General features: G+C 47.2%; 1 protein-coding gene across 14 annotated transcripts in view; it reads right to left on the bottom strand.

Annotated features, from left to right (window-relative positions):
* The window catches only part of MAP4 (microtubule associated protein 4), a 314,214-nt gene that overhangs the window by 113,658 nt on the left and 179,372 nt on the right, over window positions 1-21,184 (bottom strand). For all 14 annotated transcript variants that reach the window (XM_075062117.1, XM_075062115.1, XM_075062111.1 and 11 more), the window contains 4 exons: window positions 11,146-11,277; window positions 7,682-7,795; window positions 6,907-7,035; window positions 6,295-6,387 (listed from right to left, as the gene is read on the bottom strand). In XM_075062117.1, coding sequence (XP_074918218.1) covers window positions 6,295-6,387; window positions 6,907-7,035; window positions 7,682-7,795; window positions 11,146-11,277 — 468 coding nt within the window. The remainder of the gene's footprint in view (window positions 1-6,294; window positions 6,388-6,906; window positions 7,036-7,681; window positions 7,796-11,145; window positions 11,278-21,184) is intronic.

Genomic DNA, 21,184 nt, shown 5'->3' with positions numbered 1-21,184 from the left:
AGTTGAGGGCGCGTACCAGTCTCCTGGATCCATGGAGGGGATGATGGAGGACAGGGAGACCATACAGAATTTGAGCTTCTTTACAAACTTGTTCAGACGCCGCAAGTCCAGAATGGGTCTGAGGCTCCCTTTCGCTTTTGGTATTAGGAAATACCGGGAGTAAAAACCCCTGCCCCTGAGTTCCTGAGGAACTTCCGCCACTGCCCCTACTATGAGGAGGGACTGCACTTCCTGAATTAGAAATTGCTCATGAGAGGGGTCCCTGAAGAGGGATGGGTAGCGGGGCTGGTGGGGTGGAAGGGAAGAGAATTGGATAGAATATCCCCTCTCTACCATGCGGAGCACCTAACTGTCTGATGTAATTCAGGACCAGGCACAATAGAGGCGGGACAGATGTGACAAAAAGGTAGGGTTGGTAGGATCCAGAATCCTGACTGGTAGGTCATCCTTGACTGCACCATCAAATTTGGGGTCTAGACCCCAATGGAGGCCATGGCTGTCCGGACAACTGGTCGGAGGGCTGTTGTTGCTGCCTCCTGCCATTTCTGTTTCGCCTACGCGAGGGCTCTGGACAGTTCTGGGGCTGGTGTGGCTGAGGTGTGCAGATCTAGCGAGCATGAGGTAGGCCTTGAGTTCTGTATGCTATGGAGCTTCTTGTCTGTCTTCTTGGAGAAGAGCAGGGGCCCCTCGAAGGGGAGGTCCTGGATGGTCTGTTGGACCTCATGTGGAAGGCCTGAGACCTGAAGCCAGGCTCTCCGCCGCATGAGCAGCCCGGTTGCCAGCGTATGGGAGGCTGCATCCGCCACATCCAAGGCTGCTTGGAAGGATGCCTGGGAAATTAGCTTCCCCTCCTCTACCAGAGCAGAAAATTCTGTTTGTGATTCCTGGGGAAAGAGTTCAGCGAAATTGGATAAGGCTGAGCATGTGTTATGGCCATACCAGCTCACTATAGCCTGTTGGTTGGCTATACATAGTTGCAGACCCGCCGTTGAGTACACCTTTCTACCAAAGAGATCCAACTTCTTCGCCTCCCTGTTCTTCGGTGCAGACACTTGGAATTCCTGATGCTCTCTTTGGTTGACCGCATCCACAACCAGAGAGTCTGAGGGAGGGTGGGTATACAGGTGCCCATGGCCTTGGAGGGTACAAAGTAGCACCTCTCTGTCTTTTGGGCCGTAGGGTCCACTGAAGCTGGCGTCTGCCACAAGGTGCGAGACATATCAGCTGTCGTTTTGATCAATGATAGGGCAACTCTAGACAGGCTCGAAGGGGCCAGGACGTCCACTACCGGATCTACATCCACCTTGATTTCCTCTGCTTGGATTGCCACACACTGAGCAGCATGCTTAAGTAGTTGCTGAAGCACCCGGTTGTCCTCTAGGGCCGGTGCCGCTGAAGTTCCCGCAACTTCCTCATCCGACAAGGAAGAGGAGATCACCTGCAAAGGACCTTTCTCTGTACCCTCAGCCTCTGCAGGGTTCTGTGGCACACGGTACTCTGGTCGCATGGCCGCTGCGAATGTAGAATGCGGCATTGCAGCCAGTACCAGGGTCAACGCCGAACAACAAGGCGTGTTGGACAGTGCCTGCGGCATTGGTGCCAGTGTCTCACTAGGCTGTGCCAGGTTCTGTTGTGGCACACTCCTGTCGACAGCAGTGCCAGTGGTGGAGGCATTTGCAACAGAGCCACTGACGTCAAGGAGACTGATGCAGACCTCGAGCGTGGGCCGTGCACCTGTCCCAGGGACTGATGGTAGGCCCAGGGAGTCCAGAAGGGCCACTGGGAGGGCAGTTGCCACTGTTGCTGCCACTGCGCTGGGCAAGGTCATTGGCTTGCCTGAGAAGCCGACCTCCTGCTCCTTGATCTACTGGAGCGGTAGTATTCCGCCTCCGAAACTGAGGTCTCCGAATAGGAGGACCGAGGGTGAGCAGTACCTGGTGGCGCCGGGGAGCGCGCTCTCTGTGCCAGTGCCGCCAGAGCAGCACGGGGACTGGGGCAACATCATGGCTGGCTTGCCCCTTGATTGGATCAGGGGGCGGGCCATGTCTGGTGGCTCTTTCCACCAGCACAGGGAGGCTTAATGAATCAGAGGCCACCTCGAACGCCTCCGGTGTCAATGGGAGACGCACAACCTCGTTGACGTCCAGGGATCTAGACTGGTCCGGACTCAACCGCACCGCCATCGGGCAGGAGTTGACGGGGCCTTGGGAGGATGCAGTTGTGGCTTGGCTTGTCCCACTGCAGTCGTGGATGCTGCCGGCCTTTTAAGGTACTGGTGGGGTGTTTGGTCCCTCACCGGCCTTTTCTTTTTCATGGACACCAGACATAGTGATCGGTGCCGCATGGAGGCCGATTTTCTATGTCCCAATTCCCTCTGATGCCAAGACTTAGAGGTCTTAGACTGGGCCTTCTGTCTTGTTAGTGGTGCCGGAGCGCTGCGGACCAAGGATGAGGTGCTGGGCGCCGGATCAGCAGACTCAGGGTCCTAGTGTGGCTGTAAGGCCGCCTCCATCAGGAGCACTCTGAGTTTCTGCTCTCTGTCCTTAAGAGTCCTAGGACAGAATCCCCTGCAGATACTGCACCAGTCTCTTTGGTGGTTCTCCCCAAGGCACCTCAAGCAGGACGAGTGTGAGTCACTCTTTGGCATAAACTTCCCGCAGTCTGTTCAGAGTTTAAACCCTGGGGACCCGGGCATGCCTCAGCGAGGCAATGAGTACGTTGGGGGGGGGGGGGAAGCTCCCCCAACAACTATTAGCTATCTACAACTAACACTAACTTTAAACTATGAGAGAAGAAACAACTATATACACTTAGACAAGACATGCTAGGCTTGCTGCAAGAGCAAACAAAGTTCCAGCTACCCATCACTGGCAGTAAGAAAGAACTGAGGGGGTGGAGGGTCGGTGAGCCCCTATATAGGACACCATGGAGGCGCCACTCCAGGGGGCGCCAGGGCCGACCCTATGGACGCTGCTAAGGGAAAATCTTCCGGCTGGCATGCACACAGCGCATATACACCTGCTTGGAATGCACATGAACAATCACTCGAAGACGCAGCACTGGTTGCTCTTTTGGAAGATGCCAGAGATACAAAAACTAAAAGTGAAGCACAGTTATTGGCCTCTGAAATATCCAGCTTAGAGTTTCTAACATCTGTCATAATCTGGTATGACGTTCTTGGTAAAATGTCAAGTGTAAGCAAAATAATGCAAAGTCCAATGATGCAGCTTGATTCAATGCTTACCTTACTAAACAACGCACAAGACTTTTTAGTGAAATACAGAGAAACTGGATTCAAAGAAGCACAGGTTACAAAAAGGGAGTTTGCAGAGGCACTTTGTGTAGAACCAAAATTTCCATGTCTGAACATGACAAGCGTTTTGAGAAAAAAACAGGAAGTGGAATATGAAGCAGCAGATGAGCCCACAAAAGATCCAGAAAAGAAATCTGAGGTTGAATTTTTTAATGTGACGGATAAAGCAATGTCTGCCGTTGATGAAAGGTTTAGTATCTTACGAGCACACCATGAACAGTTTGGATTTTTGTATGACAAAACTAAATTCAATGAAATAGGAAAACCAGGGCAGCTAATGACAAAGTGCAAGAACCTACAGAGTCTCCTGAAACACAGTGATAGTTTTGATTTAAATGACTCGGACTGTATGAAGAATTGAGTACATTATCATCAATGTTGCCAAATGCAACGGTGATGGTGGACACTGTACAGTTTATAAATACCAGCAAACTTGTTGAGATATATCCTAATGTGTACATTGCCACTCGTATTCTACTGACAATTCCTGTAACAGTAGCATCAGGAGAACGGAGTTTCTCAAAACTAAAGCTCATTAAAAACTCTCCGCTCTATGATGAGTCAGGAATGCTTGACTGGTCTTGCTATTCTTGCAGTCAAACAGCACATCATTTTGTCTTTGTCATACGATGACATTATTACTGATTTTGCAGCCCAAAAAGCCAGAAAGATTGCATTTAACTGAAAACAAATCCTTGCTTCAATACCTCTCCATAGAAATGTCCAATAAAATGTTGATAAATTTTAAAAAAGTTATATTATTTGCATCATTCTGTCAATAAATCAGATTTTTTTCTATAGTGCTACTTCTTTAGTGCAAGTATAGTCCATCAGCATTATAGCAGGCTTAATTTGTTTAAACTGTTTTTAATAAAGTACATGTAGCAAGTTTTCCAATACTGTAAGCTTATGATTGTGTTGCTAAGAGCAAGTCAGGCATACAGGCACCAGCTTAATACTGCTGTGTAGGGCCCCATAAATCCTAAGAATGGCCCTACTGCCCCTCAGTTGTTCACATGTGTGACTATGGTCGTATTGTTTGACTGAAGCAGGACTTGGTTCCCCTCTAGGCTGGTCTGGAACCTTTCAAAGAGCCAACTTGATCAACCTTAGTTCTAGGAGGTTTATGCTGTGGGTCCTTTCCTCCAGGTGCCAGTTGCCTTGAACTGTTTGGGACTCCATGTGTGCTCCCCAGCCCTCCAGGTTGACATCGATTGAGAGAATATGGGGACCTAGAAGTCATTGCCCTTGTGAACTTTGTCCTGAGCTGACAACAATTTAAGGAATTGATCACTTGTGCCAGAACCCTCTCTTGATCTTCCCTGCATTCTGGGGAGCGGTCCCATACCTTTAAGATGAAGCCAACTGATGTGGGATTATGCCTGTGGAGTAATCCCTATGCTCTGAAATGATCTTAGATTGCACAGGATCCAGGAACAAAAGTCCCAGTTACTGAGATGCTAAAGGCTGATGCTATCCTAGAGTCCTGGGCTAAAGATATGGTTTTCCCCTCAGAAGGGGAGTTCTATCCTGAAGACCCCATGTATGGAAAAACAGAGGCTACTCTCAAAAAAGATTTTGAGGTTTCATCAGTCTCCTTCAGGCCATCCTTAATGCTATTTGCTTTTGAAGGCGTCTCTCTCCTGGCTGGAATGTCGCAGAGCCCTCAATGATAAGAGATCACCCTGACTTTGGCTCTAATTAAAGAAAGTTTCCCTGACAACAGCATTCATTGTTGAATCTCAGTGGATGCAATCTCAGCCAAAGCGAAAGTACAGAATGGTCTTCAGACAAAGGCATTCCTTTCGGCTTTCATCCTCACAGAAACACCAGTGAAGAGACAACTTGTTCTCCGGAGGAAAGCCATGAGGGAACCCTGCCATTCCCAAAGCCTCTTTATGACAAAGACTGCATAGGTCTCTGCCCAGAGCTGAAGCCTGGGGGCAGGATTTTCCATTTCCTGGGGGAATGGTTTTCTTTGCCCATGGACTAGTGGGTCAGGGATACTCCCTAGAGTCAACAGGCTCCACCCCATCCATTTTTCATCCAGTCCCACATCTCAAACAACCCCATAAAGCACGGTTTAATCCAGAACAAGATTTCTCATTTCCTGGATGTGGGAGTAATAGAGAGCATTCTCTCAGAAGATAGATTTTTCAGGGTTCTATTCCATCATCATTCAGATGAGTACAGGTGGAATGGGAGTCATTCTGGATCTCAAAAGGCTCAAAAGGTGGATGAAGAAAACAAAGTTCCAGATGGAGACCCTAACCTCTATGGTGTCATCCCTGTCCCAGAGAGATTTTATGACTTCAGTAGATCTGGCGGAAACACATACCTTCAACATCTCAGTCAGACCATGCCACCAAAAGGTTCCCAAGGTTTGCCTACATCAGGAAGCATTATCAATATCTGATACTCCCATTTGGCTTGTCCTCTGCCTTGTAGGTCTTCATAAAGATATTGGTGATAATCATAGACAGACTCAGGTCATACAGATCCAGCCGCAACCCCTCCTGGACAACATCTTAATCGGAGATCTATCCCTAGCAGTGGCATACAGAGCTATGTCTTTGACTCTCAGTATCCTGCAAGCACAAGGCTTTATCATCAACATCAAGAAAAGCTCCCTGATTCTATCCACCCAAATAACTCACTTGGGAGTGAACATAGACCCCCCAGATAGCAAGCATAAATCCATCTTCAGAGAGATACCTGAAGTTCAGAATTCATTTTATTCCTTTTCCCAATTCTGAGCACTTTGCCATAAGAAAACGTACCTCCAATGAAGATTTTTTTCTATTGCAAGGATGTTATAGAATCAACACAGCAGTGTCTTAGTCACGCTACAGTATCCACAATACAGCTCTTAGCCTCCATTTTCAAGAAGGAAGGAAAGACCATCTATTTCTGGCATTCAAATCCTGCTGAAAGACTCCAGAAACAATTTTCTGGGGACAACCCAATACTTTTATTTTTACCTGGTGGTTCTACAAAGGAAGATTCATCTAGTTTCTCCACAGCATGCTCAGCTCCCGGCCAATTTTCTTCAGGCACTGTCACTCTTGCAGGTGCTAAGGGAAACAATTAGCACATATAGCCCTGTCAGTGTCAACAACACTGGTTCTGGATTTCAAAACTGATGCTCAACTACAAATTGCAACCACGTATTTACTCATGTGGTACAGGCTTTGCTGTTCTTGCAACTTCATTCTTAGAAAGAACTTATTAGTTCATCTTGGGAAACCTTACAGGACCTGAAAATGTTCTCCTCTGATATTATAATGGATCTAAGGGATTAAGAAAGGGATAACAACTAATACTAATTTTAAGATCCACCAGCACAAGAGGCACACTCTCAATGTGATATTTTGCTCCCAAATACCTTAAGAAATCTCTCAGACTGAAAATTGAGTTGAAGCATTTTATGTTCTTTCCAATGGGATATTTTCTTAATCTTGACTCATTTTATATAACGGGAAAAGCCAAATATAATCATCTTTTTAAGATTAATACACCTAACAGTTTCTGACCCGCAGATCCCTCTGACCCCCGTTATAAAGTAGTATGGCAGCAGCAGAAGTGCGTTTCACCTTCTATGTTCAGCAGAGACTCTGTAGTTGAATCCAGGGTGATGAAGGCAGATGGATCTGTAACTTCTGCATGAGAATATGGGGATCCCAGAGAAGGCAATTCAGGTACCATCATAGCTGCATGGGGTGCTGCAAGAAAGAAAAGTACATTTGACACTGCTATCATCCTTTTGAATTCAGATTTGTTTCCAACACAAACTTATTTCATTAGGTCCATTAACTTACAGAGCAATGTACTTTATTCTCATCATAAACAACATATACATGAGTTTATACACTGTACATAAACCTGTTAATTCACTCGGAAGGGCACTAGATCTAGACCAAGAAAAAGTTAATCAAATGTTATTGGGCAAGGGAAGGGAAGTTGTGTGCCTTTCAGGTACTCCTCCCAAATAAGCTATTGTTATAGTAGCTCTCAAGCTGCCATGGTTGAAACGTTGAAAACTGGAAAGTGGAAAAAAAAAAAAACACAAATGGGGACAAAACATTTGAAGATGAAGTTAAAGTTTTCCATAACTTTAGTTTAATTCAGATTTTTCTTAATTAAAGTAAAATAGGACAAAAAAGGGATAAAAGACAAGGTCTGTTGAGAGACCTCAAGCTGAAAACACTGTTTACAAAAAGAGAGATTCAAGAGAAGAAAGGAGGTAAAATTTTACACTATTGCCAATTTAATAGATTTCTGTAGACAGCCCCAAATTCCATATATAGAAACTGAAAACTGAACCCCTGGTTAACAGCAGCGCATGAACATATTCATGGAGGATTATACCATGAACTTCCTCTGAAGCTTCAAAATGCTCTGTGAATGGTAGGCGAGTCTCCATTTCAGAAGGACGTAGCAGCAGATCACACAGGACATCCTCTCTGTGCATCCTGAAGGGCTCTGAGGAACATGAGAATAAGCCAAACATGTTACCACAAAAGTATGACAACATGAGAGCAAGATTATGTAAGAATGCTGAGGATGAGCATCACTACCATCTTTGCCCTACAAGATGTCATACAAACCTAGGAAATGTGGGTGTTCTCCCACCCCCTTAAAAAAAAAAAAAAAAAAGAGAGCGCGAGAAGGAGAGAACTTTTCCTCTTTCACACAAGATTTATACCCAACATGAAAATGGGGTTGTCCGTGTTATTCTGTAGCCAAGATAGGTTAAAGAGTAGAATAAATATCATATGGTGCACCTGTATGTCCCTCTCTCAAAGACAAGCAGCATTTAAGTCTTGGGTGATCTAATAGACCAGTATATTTGATCTGAGGAAGAAATGAAAACTGTTCCAGCTCAGATAACTCAAAAGTCATTCTGTCATGTCCCATACTGCACTTTGGGGAAAAGTATATAATGAGCCATATATACACGTCCCAAAAAAAGCAGCATGGAGGTGTAATTGGCTGTTGAGCCAGAGGATGAATTTAGCAAAATCATGGGCCAGGCAGAGAAATCACCCATTTCTCCTGTCTTTCAGAGACATTAAAGATGATTGGGGAAGGTTATGGCTCCATTACAGGACTGGGTGTGTGACGTTCTGTGGCCTGCAATGTGCAGGAGGGCAGACTACAAGATTATGATTGTCCCTTCTAACCTTAAAAGTCTGTGAGGAGAACAGTCTTCGTTATATGCCCTAGATCAGACATACTGGTTAGTCAGTCTCTCCAAGGAATTTTAGTGCAGGTCAGTAGCTTGCCCGCTGTCCACTATGCAGCCCAAGACATTTATGACTTGGACATCCAACACTTCTACTGCTGCCTGAATGCAATCATGCTCAGCTGTCAGACTCAATAGCTCTTCTTTGGAAACTAGACGATCCTTGTGTAGTTTGAGACATCCTTCAATCTGACTGAACAAGTTTCCTTTTTGGTAAAAGGACTATGCATACAAGACTCACAGAAAACACAGCTTCTGTAGCTCTAAACACCAGGAAAAGGATACGTGCCCAGCATTCAAGTAATGTGAGGGCTGGGAAAAAGGTCAATTTGGTGAAAACAGGAAAAAACCTGAGTTTTGCCCCAATGGTCTAGAACTAGTGACTCGCTCAGTAACTGGATAACTCGTAGTTATAACATATCCATATTGTACATTCGCACAGGTATAAAAAGAAACAAAACACCTGTGCAAGAATTTTAACTACAAGAATATTTATTCCAGATGTGATGGGGCATCACCACCCTGCAACGGCCCCAGCAGCTCCAGGCATGTTCCAAGTGCTCTGGGAGTGTAAAAAGAGGGAGCCCAGCTCAGTCTGGGCTGGCAACCGCAGGGGAAGGCCCTGACTGGGAAGCTCCAGCGGAGGACCAGCCACTGCCCGCGGAGGCGCCAGGGACTGAAGTCTCTCTAGGCTGGCTCGAAGCCCTACTATAGGAGGAACCTGGGGAGGCAATTGACCCAGAGGCCCACAGGGAACCTAGGGACTCGTGGGAGACCTCAACGCTCAAGCCGGTAGGAAGCGACCCGGGGAGAGGGGGTGACGGGCTGGTACCTTGCCCCCGGCAAGCCTCAGTATGTTTCAATCGGACCCCCCCCTCCCCCGCCCCCATGGTTAGGGCCAGAGACAGGGACCCAGTGGAGTGGGAGAGTCTTTGGCCACCAGGCCATGCTGCCCTGCAACCAGGGGCGATCCTAGAGACTCTGGCCACTTGGTTGCATTGCCCTGAAACCAGTGGCGATTCTATGGACTCTGGCCACTAGGCCATATTGCCCAGTAACCAGAGGCACAAACCCCCACATGGAAACACAGCTTTTTCTATTGGTTTCCTGTTATATAAAAAAATGAGATATTTGATCTAGTTATGATCCTAGCCAGTGATACACAAGTTTATTGGATGCAACTTGTACACCTCTACATATTAATCCTTCACTGTCAGTCTTGTAGACAAGTATTAAAGTGCAGTTCTGGGTTAACTATTGGGTGAAATTGCATTTTTCAGAATTTCAAGTCCTTGTTTGGACTCGATGGAGCATCTCATCATGCATCTATATATACAAAATGAAATACTATCCAGTACATTTTGGTGTGCTGAGAGAGCATAACTCAATATTGTAGTTACTGGTGCTCTATATACAATAGCTGAGGCTTAGGTAATAGTAAATTTAGAGAGGAAGGCAGGTAGACAGGCAAGTAGTGAGGAAGGAAAGACAGACAAGCTTTATGAACTTCAACAAGTGAAGAAAATTATAAAAGATAGAAATTGGATCTCAAGAACAAGCCTTCGGCTTTATGGTCCATTTTTGTTGGAACTGCTAGGAAAGTAACAAATAAGATATTGCTCTTCCAAGAGGTCTCAGTTAAACATTTAACAAAAATATGGAAAACAGTAGCATCTGCTGGCACCTCTTGACGAGGAACATACAGTAAATGTCACTTCAGCTTTGTTCATGAAATGCTCTCTAGACTTCATGAGCAGAGGCAAAACACAGTGCATCCAATTCTAATCTGTTTACCTGTTGTTTAAATAGTAAAAATCCCATCTGAACTAAAATCTGGCAATGGGATCCAAGGCTGGAAGAAATCTGACAGTTTTGAACAAAATGTTTAGATGCTTTTCTTTAAAAAAAATTATAGACCATGTCTACAATAAGGACAGATGTGTTTTGATGACAAACATAACAACTAGATGATTAGTTGAAAAAGATACCATGAGCCTATTAGTTAAAAAAAGATACCAAGACTGTCATCATTATGACTACAGATATGAGTTTCCTCAAACAAAGTGCTCTAAAGGAGTAGGTTTATGTCAGTCCAAGATCACTGGCAGATGTGAGCTATAGGCTCCAATCTCTGTCACTGTGCTTCAAAAATACATGGAGGTGAGTTGAAGGACAGTTTATTTTCACAGATCTTGGGTAGCATCTGACAGGGACACTACAATCTTAACAAAAAGACCAAAAATGACTCAATTTAAATTGGCTCACACGGCAGCATCCCATTTCCACAGAGCTCATTAGGGCACAAGGGTACAGTTACTAGATAAACAAACAAAAAAAAACGCAGCAGAACAGGTTGTTTGTTTTTTAAGATTGTGTCCTGTGTCAGATTAAAACACCAGGTTGACAGTCTATATAACTCACTGGGGTGTTAAGGTCTTTGGAACTATGGGCAATGCATTTAGGAAAAAAATGTGAGTGCGGAATAGAAAAAACAACTTTAAGTGAGGTGGTGAGATTCCAGGATTTTGTTAGCTAGGGTGCAGCCCTGAAGTTATTTTAACAATGGTGTAGGTTAATACAGCCATACCTGTCCCCTCCATGGGTCTGAATATCGACTGTGGTTCAAAGCAAAGGTCTCTATCATCCATCGCCCAGGTCTCGTTACGATCCAGAAACTCTTTGTAGGACATTTTTTCACCCATGATCTCTCTTGGGAATACTGAAATGTGAAGAAAAAGCAGCAATACTTACCAGTGAGTCATTAGGCTGAAGTACTTCTGTGTATATGGTTTATGTTACACTGAGTGGCAGAACTCTTGCTAAGACTGACAGCACACATGATTTTTCAGTGAAATCAGACCCATCAATGTGCCGCAGTCCTACAATTTTAATGAAGTTTCTAAAGAGAAATGGAGGAATGGGATTTGAAGAAGCTTGATAAAAATCAAGAATGGAGTATTTATAAACCACAAGGTGTTCAGATGCCTTTAAATGCTGAGAAATTAGTGCCAGCAGCACACCCTACCCTTTAGGGTGTACTTTCACCAGAAAATTACATCAAGTTATATTCTAACTTGAAGGAGCCAAGTGAACAAAGACATCCCTTATGTGTGATTCATTTTTTTCCTGGGAAAGAGTAGTTCATAGGAGCCTGGCAATGCTGCCGACCTCCCAGGCACAGCTGCACACTCCTAAATATTAATCTAGCAAAACATAAAAGAAAGTGCTTAAGCGTCATTTTCATGGTCATTTAAATTATTAAGGTTGGAAGGGACCTCAGAAGATAATCTAGTCCAACCCCCTGCTCAAAGCAGGACCAATCCCCAAATCCCTAAATGGCCCCCTCAAGGATTGAACTCACAACCCTTGGTTTAGCAGGCCAATGCTCAAACCACTGAAAAGACAGTTACTCACCTTTGTAACTGTTGTTCTTCAAGATGTGTTGCTCATATCCATTCCAATTACGTGTGCGCGCGCCCCATGCACATTTGTCGGAAGATTTTTACCCTAGCAACACTTGGTGGGTCGGCTGGGTCGCCCCCTAGAGTGGTGCTGCCATGACACCAGATACATACCCCTGCCGACCAACGGCCCTTCAGTTCCTTCTTGCAGGCTACTCCGACAGAGGGGAAGGAGGGTGGATTTGGAATGGATATGAGCAACACATTTGAAGAACAACAGTTACAAAGGTGAGTAACCATCTTTTCTTCTTCGAGTGCTTGCTCATATCGATTTCAATTAGTAACAGAGGGGTAGCCGTGTTAGTCTGGATCTGTAAAAGCAGCAGAGAATCCTGTGGCACCTTATAGACTAACAGACGTTTTGGAGCCTAGGTGACTCCCAAGCCTTACCTAGGCGGTGGGGTCGTAGTGAGATGTCGCAGAATGTAGAACTGCTGATCCAAATGCCGCGTCATCTCTGGACTGTTGAACCAATGCATAATGTGACGCAAAGGTGTGGACCGAGGACCAGGTAGCCGCACGACATATGTCCTGGATGGGTACATGAGCCAGGAAAGCGGCAGATGAAGCCTGAGCCCTGGTAGAATGGGCAGTAAGGTGGCTCATCGGAACATGAGCCAAGTCACAGCAGGTGCGGATGCACAATGTCACCCAAGATGAAATCATCTGGGAGGAGACAGGTAGGCCCTTCATCCGGTCTGCCACCACAACGAAGAGTTGTGGTGTTTTACATAAGGGGTTTGTTCGCTCGATATAAAATGTGAGCGCCCTACAGACATCTAGGGAGTGCAGTTGTTGCTCCCGGCGTGATGAGCGTGGCTTCGGGAAGAAGATTGGAAGGAAGATATCCTGGTTGACATGAAAGGCCGATACCACTTTAGGGACGAAAGCCGAGTGTGGTCGCAACTGTACCTTGTCCTTATGAAACACGGTATACAGGGGGTCCATCGCGAGAGCCCGAAGCTCGGAAACTTGTCTTGCCGATGTAATGGCTACAAGAAAGGCTGTCTTTCAGGACAGGTACAGCAGTGAGCAGGTTGCTAGCAGCTCGAAGGGAGCAGTCATAAGTTTGGCTAGAACTAGGCTGAGATCTCAAGTTGGGGCGTGGCGGCACACTTGTGGGTATAATCGCTCCAAGCCCTTGAGGAACCTCGAAACCATGGGATGAGAGAAGACCGAGCGGCCGCTCTCCCCTGGGTGGAAGGTAGAAATGGCCACCAAGTGCACCTTCAATGAAGATACCGTTAGGCCATGCTGTTTGAGAGACCAGAGGTAGTCCAAGATGGTAGGGACTGGAACCTCGGTGGAAATAACATTACGTTGGTCGCACCAGCAGGAGAAGCACTTCCACTTGACCAGATATGTTAACCTAGTGGAAGGTTTCCTACTACCCAAGAGCACTTGTTGGACCGAGGCAGAGCAACGTAACTCGGACTGGCTTAACCACGCAGTAACCATGCTGTGAGGTGAAGAGACTGCAGGTCTGAGTGGTGAAGTCTCCCATTGTCCTGAGTTATCAGGTCCAGGCAAAGAGGTAGAGTGATTGGGCTGGCTATCAACAGGTCGAGCAACATGGTGTACCAGTGTTGCCTCGGCCAGGCTGGAGCGATCATGATGAGATGGGCTCTGTCTCTGCAGAGCTTGAGCAGGACCCTGTGAACCAGCGGGAACGGTGGGAAGGCGTAAAGCAGATGGCTCATCCACGGTATCAGAAATGCATCTGAGATCGAGACCTTGGAAGGAGGAGAATGTTTTGCATTTCCTGTTCTCACGGGAGGCGAAGAGGTCTATGTGGGGAAAGCCCCACTTCTGGAAAACAGAATGGATAACTTCCAGACGAATCGACCACTCATGGGACAGGAAGGATCTGCTGAGTTGATCCGCCAGAGTGTTCTGAACCCCTGGGAGAAAAGACGCTACCAGGTCTATCGAGTGGGCTATGCAGAAGTCCCAGAACTGAATAGCTTCCTGGCAAAGGGGGAGGAATGTGCTCCTCCCTGCTTGTTTATGTAAAACATGGCCGTTGTGTTGTCTGTGAACACAGACACAACAGCCTTGTAACTGCCCTTGAAATGCCTGGCACGCAAGGCGGACTGCTCTCAGCTCCCGCACATTGATGTGCAAGGCCAGTTCCTGAGTTGACCAAAGGCCTTGAGTGTGAAGATGTTCGAGGTGGGCACCCCAGCCGAGAGATGACACGTCCGTTGCGAGGGTCATTGAAGGCTGAGGCAGATGGAATGGCATCCCTGCACAGACGAGGCAGGGCATCAACCACCAGTCCAGGGAGCTTAGGATGACCGAGGGGATCGTAAGGATCATATCTATACAGCCTCTGCCCAGGCGGTATACCGAGGAGAGCCAAGTTTGAAGGGGACGGAGACGCAGTCTGGAGCGTTTGGTCACAAATGTGCAGGCAGCCATGTGACCCACGAGCCAGAGTTGTTGGGAAGTTTTGTAGGCCTTGTATAATTGATACCATCACCTGAAACTGATGTGGGAACCAGAGTGGATTCCTCTATATTGATCCGCAGGCCTAGTCGCTCGAATAGGTCCTTGATGATGCCCACATGACGGGTGACTTTGGGTCTCGGAGGCCCCTCGAATGAGCCAATTGTCGAGATATGGGAAGATGTGTATCCGACAATGACGGAGGGAGGCGGCAACTACAGCCATGCATTTTGTGAATACCTGTGGGGCTGCAGAGAGGCCAAACGGAAGAACCGTAAATTGGAAATGTTGACAGTTGACCATAGATCGGAGGTACCGTCTGTGCGGAGGGTAAATGGCAATGTGAAAATAAGCGTCCTTCATATCGAGAGCGGCATACCAGCTCTGGGATCCAAGGATGGGATGACCGTCCCCAGGGATACCATGCGGAACTTCAGCTTTATCATGAACTTGTTGAGTCCTTGCAGGTCTAGGATAGGTCTGAGACCACCCTTTGCCTTGGGGATTAGGAAATAGTGGGAATAGAACCCCTTACCCCTTGAGTCCTTCGGTACCTCCTCTATAGCTCCCATGGCAAGGAGCGTCCTTACTTCTTGCAAGAGGAATTGCTCGTGAGAGGGGTCCCTGAAGAGGGACGAGGATAGGGGGGTGTGATAAACTGGAGGTGGTATCCGAATTCTACTGTGCGTAGGATCCAACGATCTGAAGTTAGTTGGGTCCACGCAGGGAGGAAAAGGGAAAGGCGGTTGTAAAAAGGAGGGGAAGGATCCTGGGAAACAACTAGTATGCCATCCTCGGGCGTGCCTTCAAAAGTTTGGTTTGGGTCCCACGGGTGGTTTGGAGGGACCCTGATTCTGACCCCCTTGGGGTCCCGACTGCCACCTGCGATTGCCTCGGCCACGCCTTCTGCCAAAGTCCTGTCGTGGCCTAGGCAGGGGGTAAGGGCAGTGAGGCTGGAGATGGAAGGATCTGCGCTGAGTCACTGGTGTGTGCATCCCAAGTGAGCGCATGATCACCCTGTTGTCCTTCAGGCTTTGCAGCCTAGGGTCAGTCTTTTCAGAAAATAGGCCTTGGCAATTGAAGGGCAAGTCCTGTATGGTGTGCTGCAGTTCAGGTGGAAGGCCTGACACCTGAAGCCATGATATTCGCTTCATGGCAATTCCTGAAACCAGAGTTCTGGCTGCGGAGTCTGCTGTGTCCAGCGAGGCCTAGAGAGAAGTTCTCGCCACCTTCTTCCCTCCCTCCAAAAGGGCAGCAAACTCTTGACGGGAGTCTTGGGGAACTAACTCCGTGAATTTTCCAACCACCCCCCAGGTGTTCTAGTTGTACCAGCTAAGGAGGGCTTGCTGGTTTGCCACCCTGAGTTGGAGGGCCCCAGCAGAGTATACCTTGTGGCCCAATAAGTCCATGCGCCTAGCCTCCTTTGATTTCGGAGCCAGAGCTTGCTGGCCATGGCGCTCCCTTTCGTTGACTGATTCCATGACAAGAGAGCAGGGAGAAGGGTGCACATACAGGTACTCGTACCCCTTAGAGGGTACCATGTACTTCCACTCAACTCCCCTGGCCGAGGGCGGAATAGCGGCTGGAGACTGCCAGATGGTATCGGCATTTGCTTGGATTGTGCAAATGAATGGCAAGGCGCTTCATTCGCACGATGTGGGGGTGTCAGCTGACAAAATATCCACCAGAGGATCCTCTATCTCCGGGACCTTCTCCACCTGAAGATTCATATTCAGGGCTACACGTCTCAGCAGGTCCTGATGTGCCCTCAGGTCAACTGGAGGAGGATGTCCCTGCCACCACTTCATCTGGAGAGGAGGAAGAGGAAAGGCCAGGGACAAGAGGGTCCTGTGTGGGCTCCTGTTCTTGGGTGATGTCAGGCTCAGGTGGAACCTGAGGGTCTGCTGAGTGCATGGGAGCTTCCTTCGTACCTGCAGGAGGCAGGTGGCTGACAGTCGCCTCCGACCAGTGTTCCAATGATAAGGAGCATGATGGCACTGGAGGCACACCTTGGGCTTGGTGATATGCCCAAGGTGTCCAGAATGACCACTGACGAGGTCCTTGTTCTTGGGCCTGGGTCTCCTGGAAGACTCGGCTGGGCACATCTGAGTCACGGTCCTGTGCATAGGAAGCATTGTCTGCATGAGATGACACAGATGTGTGTCAAGATAGCTACAGAGAAGCTGAAAAGCCCTGGGAAGGGTCTCCATCTCTAGACAATCTCTCTCTGTGCGGTACCGGAGAGCGGTACCGGGAATGAGAGCAGGACCTGCGACTGGAGCGGTGCTGGGAGGTTGACCGGGATCTCGAACCTTGACATCTAGAGCAGCTGCGAGAGGCGCAGTGCCGGGAACGGTGCCGGGAGCTAGATCGGTGCCAAGAGTACTGGGCCGGTGAACGGGACGCTGAATGGTGCCGCAAGTGCAACCGGTACAAAAATGGAGCGCGGTGCTGGAACTGCGAGCGGCGTCGGGACCGGGATCAGTGACGGGACCAAGACCGCCAGTGGGACCGTGATCGTGATCGGTGCCTCTCAGCAGTGCTGACAGAGGATGGTCTCAGCAGGGCAGGCTTGCCGATCGATTGTATAACCCGCACTGGCAGTGCCGGGGGTTGAGGCAGCGCAGACTCCATCAGCGCGATTAGTGCCCTCGCCGTGGAAAAGGTCTCCAGCATGGAGGGAATAGTGAGCTCAACCACGGATGCGCCGGGGAGCTTTCAGGCACCGGACTCAACAGCCCTTGCGGGACCGGAATTGACGGTGCCAAAGCTGGCGATGCCGCAGCAGGTGTCGGTGCCGGACAGTCCGACTTAGGCGGGTGCTCCAACTGTGGTGCAGGCGGCACGGAAGCAGCAAGAGTCTTATGTTTCTTAACCTGCGGGGAGAAGGAACGGTGCCGAGCAGACATCTGTGCCGGCGACGGTCAGTGCCGAGGGGCCTTAGCGGTACCGGCGCAATATGGTGCCGAAGAGATGCTTCTGCCTGATGCAGACTGTCCGGTGCTCGGTGCCGAAGATGGAGGAGTAAGAGTTGCCTCCATCAGGAGCTGTTTGAGACGAAAGTCCCACTCCTTCTTCGTCCTGGGCTTCAAGGCCTTACAGATCTGGCACTTATCCGAGAGATGGGATTCCCCGAGGCACTTAAGACAGGAGTCGTGGGGATCTTCTGTTGGCATCAGCTTGAGCAGGCCGAGCACGGTTTGAAGCCCGGTGAACCGGGCATGGGCCTGGTACCGGGTGCGGGGAAGGGGCTAATCCCCGAACCGCTCTCAACTATAAACACTAACTATATTATAGAATGAGTAAAACTAACTACAACTATAAAAATTATAACTATATACACAAGGATTAGTAAGAGAACTATGAGTAGCTAGGGAGGTGGAGATCAGCTAAGCCGCGCTCTACTGTTCCAACGACCGACACGGGAGGTAAGAAGGAACTGAAGGGCCGTTGGGTCAGCAGCGGTATATATCCGGCACCACTCTAGGGGGTGACCCAGCCAACTTACCGAGTGTTGCTAGGGTAAAAATCTTCCGATGAACATGCACACGGCACGCGCACACCTAATTGGAATCGATATGAGCAAGCACTCGAAGAAGAACACTTGTCCCTGCGGGGGCTATGTATGCATCTCCAGTAACTACTACTGTATAAACTGAACTGAAATGTCTAATCCCTTTAGAAAGAAAAACAAAAGCAGCAGAGACCCATCAGTAAGAGCTGGGACAGAGGAAAACACTGGGATCTGAATGAACTCCAACTCTGAGTCGAATACAGCCTACTGGGCTCCTGCAAGGATTAACTTACACCAAAAGTTACAATTACCATAGGCCCAAAATCAGAATCCCAGTGTTGCCAACATGTGATTTTATTGCAAGTCTCTCAATATTTGGTTGTTTTGTGAAAGCCCAAGTACTGGCAGTTATTTGAATCATCTGGACCAGTCTGGCAATTCCATGTTCCTATGAGATCTCAGAAAATTCTGTTTCATAACTGTTCATAAAGATTCCCTCTATTCTGCTCCAACCCACAATTTATCTGAAAATCTTATAAACAGTCTGGGGTTTGCCAGGCTTGTATGGGAATCAACAGAGAACGCGTAGGATGAGAGACAATGCAGTGCATGGGGGAAAAGCATCATTGAGCAGGAAGGGAGTTCTGACTGATGAGACTGAACAAGACAAATTGGGAGTCTTGAAGAGCTCAGTGGAAGACACAAGAGATTCAAGGGGAACAGCATAAGGCTTTATTAAAAGCTCATAGTTACCTAAAGATGCCTATTGGCATATCAGTGCCAGTTAATTACATGCAGTTAATAATACAAGTATATTGCCAAATCCTAGATGTACTGTTGAGGGGCAGAAAATGGGTATTTAAAATGTATACACCTATTAAGGCGTTTTGATAACAATGCACAATACATATACAAGTGCATACACCACCTCTGTATGTTAATACACATGCACCAAGACAGAAAAAAATGAGTTTAGAAAAGGAGAACTTTACACTATGTTCAATTTCTGACTACTATTGATGGAGGACTCCTAGCTATCACAATGGAATTCTACAGATGCTACTAGCATCCTAAACCAGTTCCTGGTTTGGCAAGAGTATGCTGAGTTTTCTGTTGGTGTCTCTGAGCTATTATACTGCTAAATGACTGAATTTGGTATGGTTCACTTCAGCAAGGAGGGTGTACAAGCTTCCCAGGCCAGGCTTTAAGACAGCACTGCTTCCTGCATTCAAAGGATAAAGGTGTGGATGTGGAGGGAACAAAACTGCTGTGTGCATGGAGGGGATGGGGGGGTCAATGCAGACAATGTTTGTCAATAAATTGGTGTCAGATTAGATGATACGCAGCAAACTGATAATTTAACAACAATATTTTACTGAAACAGACCATGATAATTAAGGTTTGCAAAGTGCTATTATAAATTTGGAGAGACACCATTATTCACAATTATTTGCAGGGTAGAGTAGCAAGGGATTTAATTAACATCTACTATAGGCGCCTATTTAAGCTGTAAGGTCTTTTGTCTGCCTATAGGGCATCGCATGAAATAATTAGAAGAGGGAAATGTTTACGCCAATGTGAGGAAACAGACTGAGAAAAATTAAGGGAATTTGACAGGAATTTCCCCTATGGACATTTCCCCAATCCAAAAGTCTCATTGACCTCAATGGGCTTTGAGTGGGCTCTAAATGCTTTAGAAAAAGCTTCTACTGCTAGAGCTAGAATAAAAACACATTTATAAGTTGTTGCTACCTATTGTATCAGAAGAGAAGCCAGAACTTTATGGTATTGGCAGGTAGCAGGAGGAAATAACTTAAATTATTATTTTAAGATGTGTTTGTAAGCAGCAGAGTGATTACATCTGCGCCTTTAAATGAAAGGAGGGGGAATTTCCCTGGAATGTAGGGCATGCTGGGAATGGAGAGAAAGCAGGAAACCAAGACAGTCACCCCGTCTAGACTACGCGCCATATCGGCGCGTTAAAATCGATTGCTCGGGGATCGATATATCGCGTCTGATCTGGACGGGATATATCGATCCGGCGCTTAGATCGATTCCGAACTCCACCAAAACAACGGAGTTCCGAGATCGACATGCGAGCCGCGCACATCAATCCCGCTGGTGAAGACGGGTAAGTTAAATCGATTTTAGATATCATCTTTCAGACTTACGCTATTCTCTTAGCTAAAATTGCGTATCTAAAATCAGATTTTCGCGCTAGTGTAGAGTGGCGCAGTGGCTAAGGAAACAGGACAAGAAGAAGTATGCTTAGAACTGCTAGAATAACAAACTCTTAATGCTGTGGATACATTTGATTTATATCTGCATTTATAAAGCAGTTGTTGTAGCCAAAAACTACTAGAGACTGGGCAATGGGAGATCCAGACGCTGGCTTCTGTGGGCTAGGACACACAAACCACAGAAAACAAAGCTATTGTTTGCGTTTACATAAGTAACCTAGCTCTATATAGTGCCTGGTACAGCACATACAGCTCAGATGTCAGTTTACAAGAAGCAGCAAGTATCATTACCCCCATTTTACAAATAGGGAAGCTGAGAAAATAAAGGTGTTCTAACATTAGCCTTCTTGGCACAAGGGCACATTGCTGATCAATCCAGCTTCTGGTCACTGATCCCCAGTCCTTTTCTGCAGAACATGCCACATAGCGTCGCGTCCCCAGCTTGTAGCAGTGCCATTGCATGGGATTCTTCCATCCTAAGTGCAGGACTCTGCACTTGTCCTTGTTGAACCTCATCAGATTTCTTTTGGCCCAATCCTCTAATTTGTCTAGGTCCCTCTGTATCCTAAATCTACCCTCTAGCGTATCTACCTCTCCCCCCCATCTTAGTGTCATCTCCGAACTTGCTGAGAGTGCAATCAATCCCATCATCCAGATCATTAATGAAGATGTTGAACAAAACTGGCCCCAGGACTGACCCCTGACGCACTCTGCTTGATACTGGCTGCCAACTATTCTTAAAATTATTATTCTTAGTAATTTTCCTTGTTTTCTAGTCTACTGTGTATTTCTGTAATGGGTCACACTCGGCAAGCAGTGTCATCTAATAGTCTCTAAAGACAGCCAAACTGTGGGTTATCCCTTGATCCGACAATGACTCGTGACTTTTGGCAAGTAATATAAGGCCTGATCCTGTAAAACGTTAGGTGTGAAACATCGCTAACTCTCACTGACTACAAAGTG

This window comes from Chelonoidis abingdonii, chromosome 2, assembly GCF_003597395.2.
Source record: "Chelonoidis abingdonii isolate Lonesome George chromosome 2, CheloAbing_2.0, whole genome shotgun sequence".
NCBI classification, from domain to species: domain Eukaryota; kingdom Metazoa; phylum Chordata; order Testudines; family Testudinidae; genus Chelonoidis; species Chelonoidis abingdonii.
Note: the sequence above shows the minus strand (reverse complement) of the source record. Positions and strands in the feature narration are given on the sequence as shown.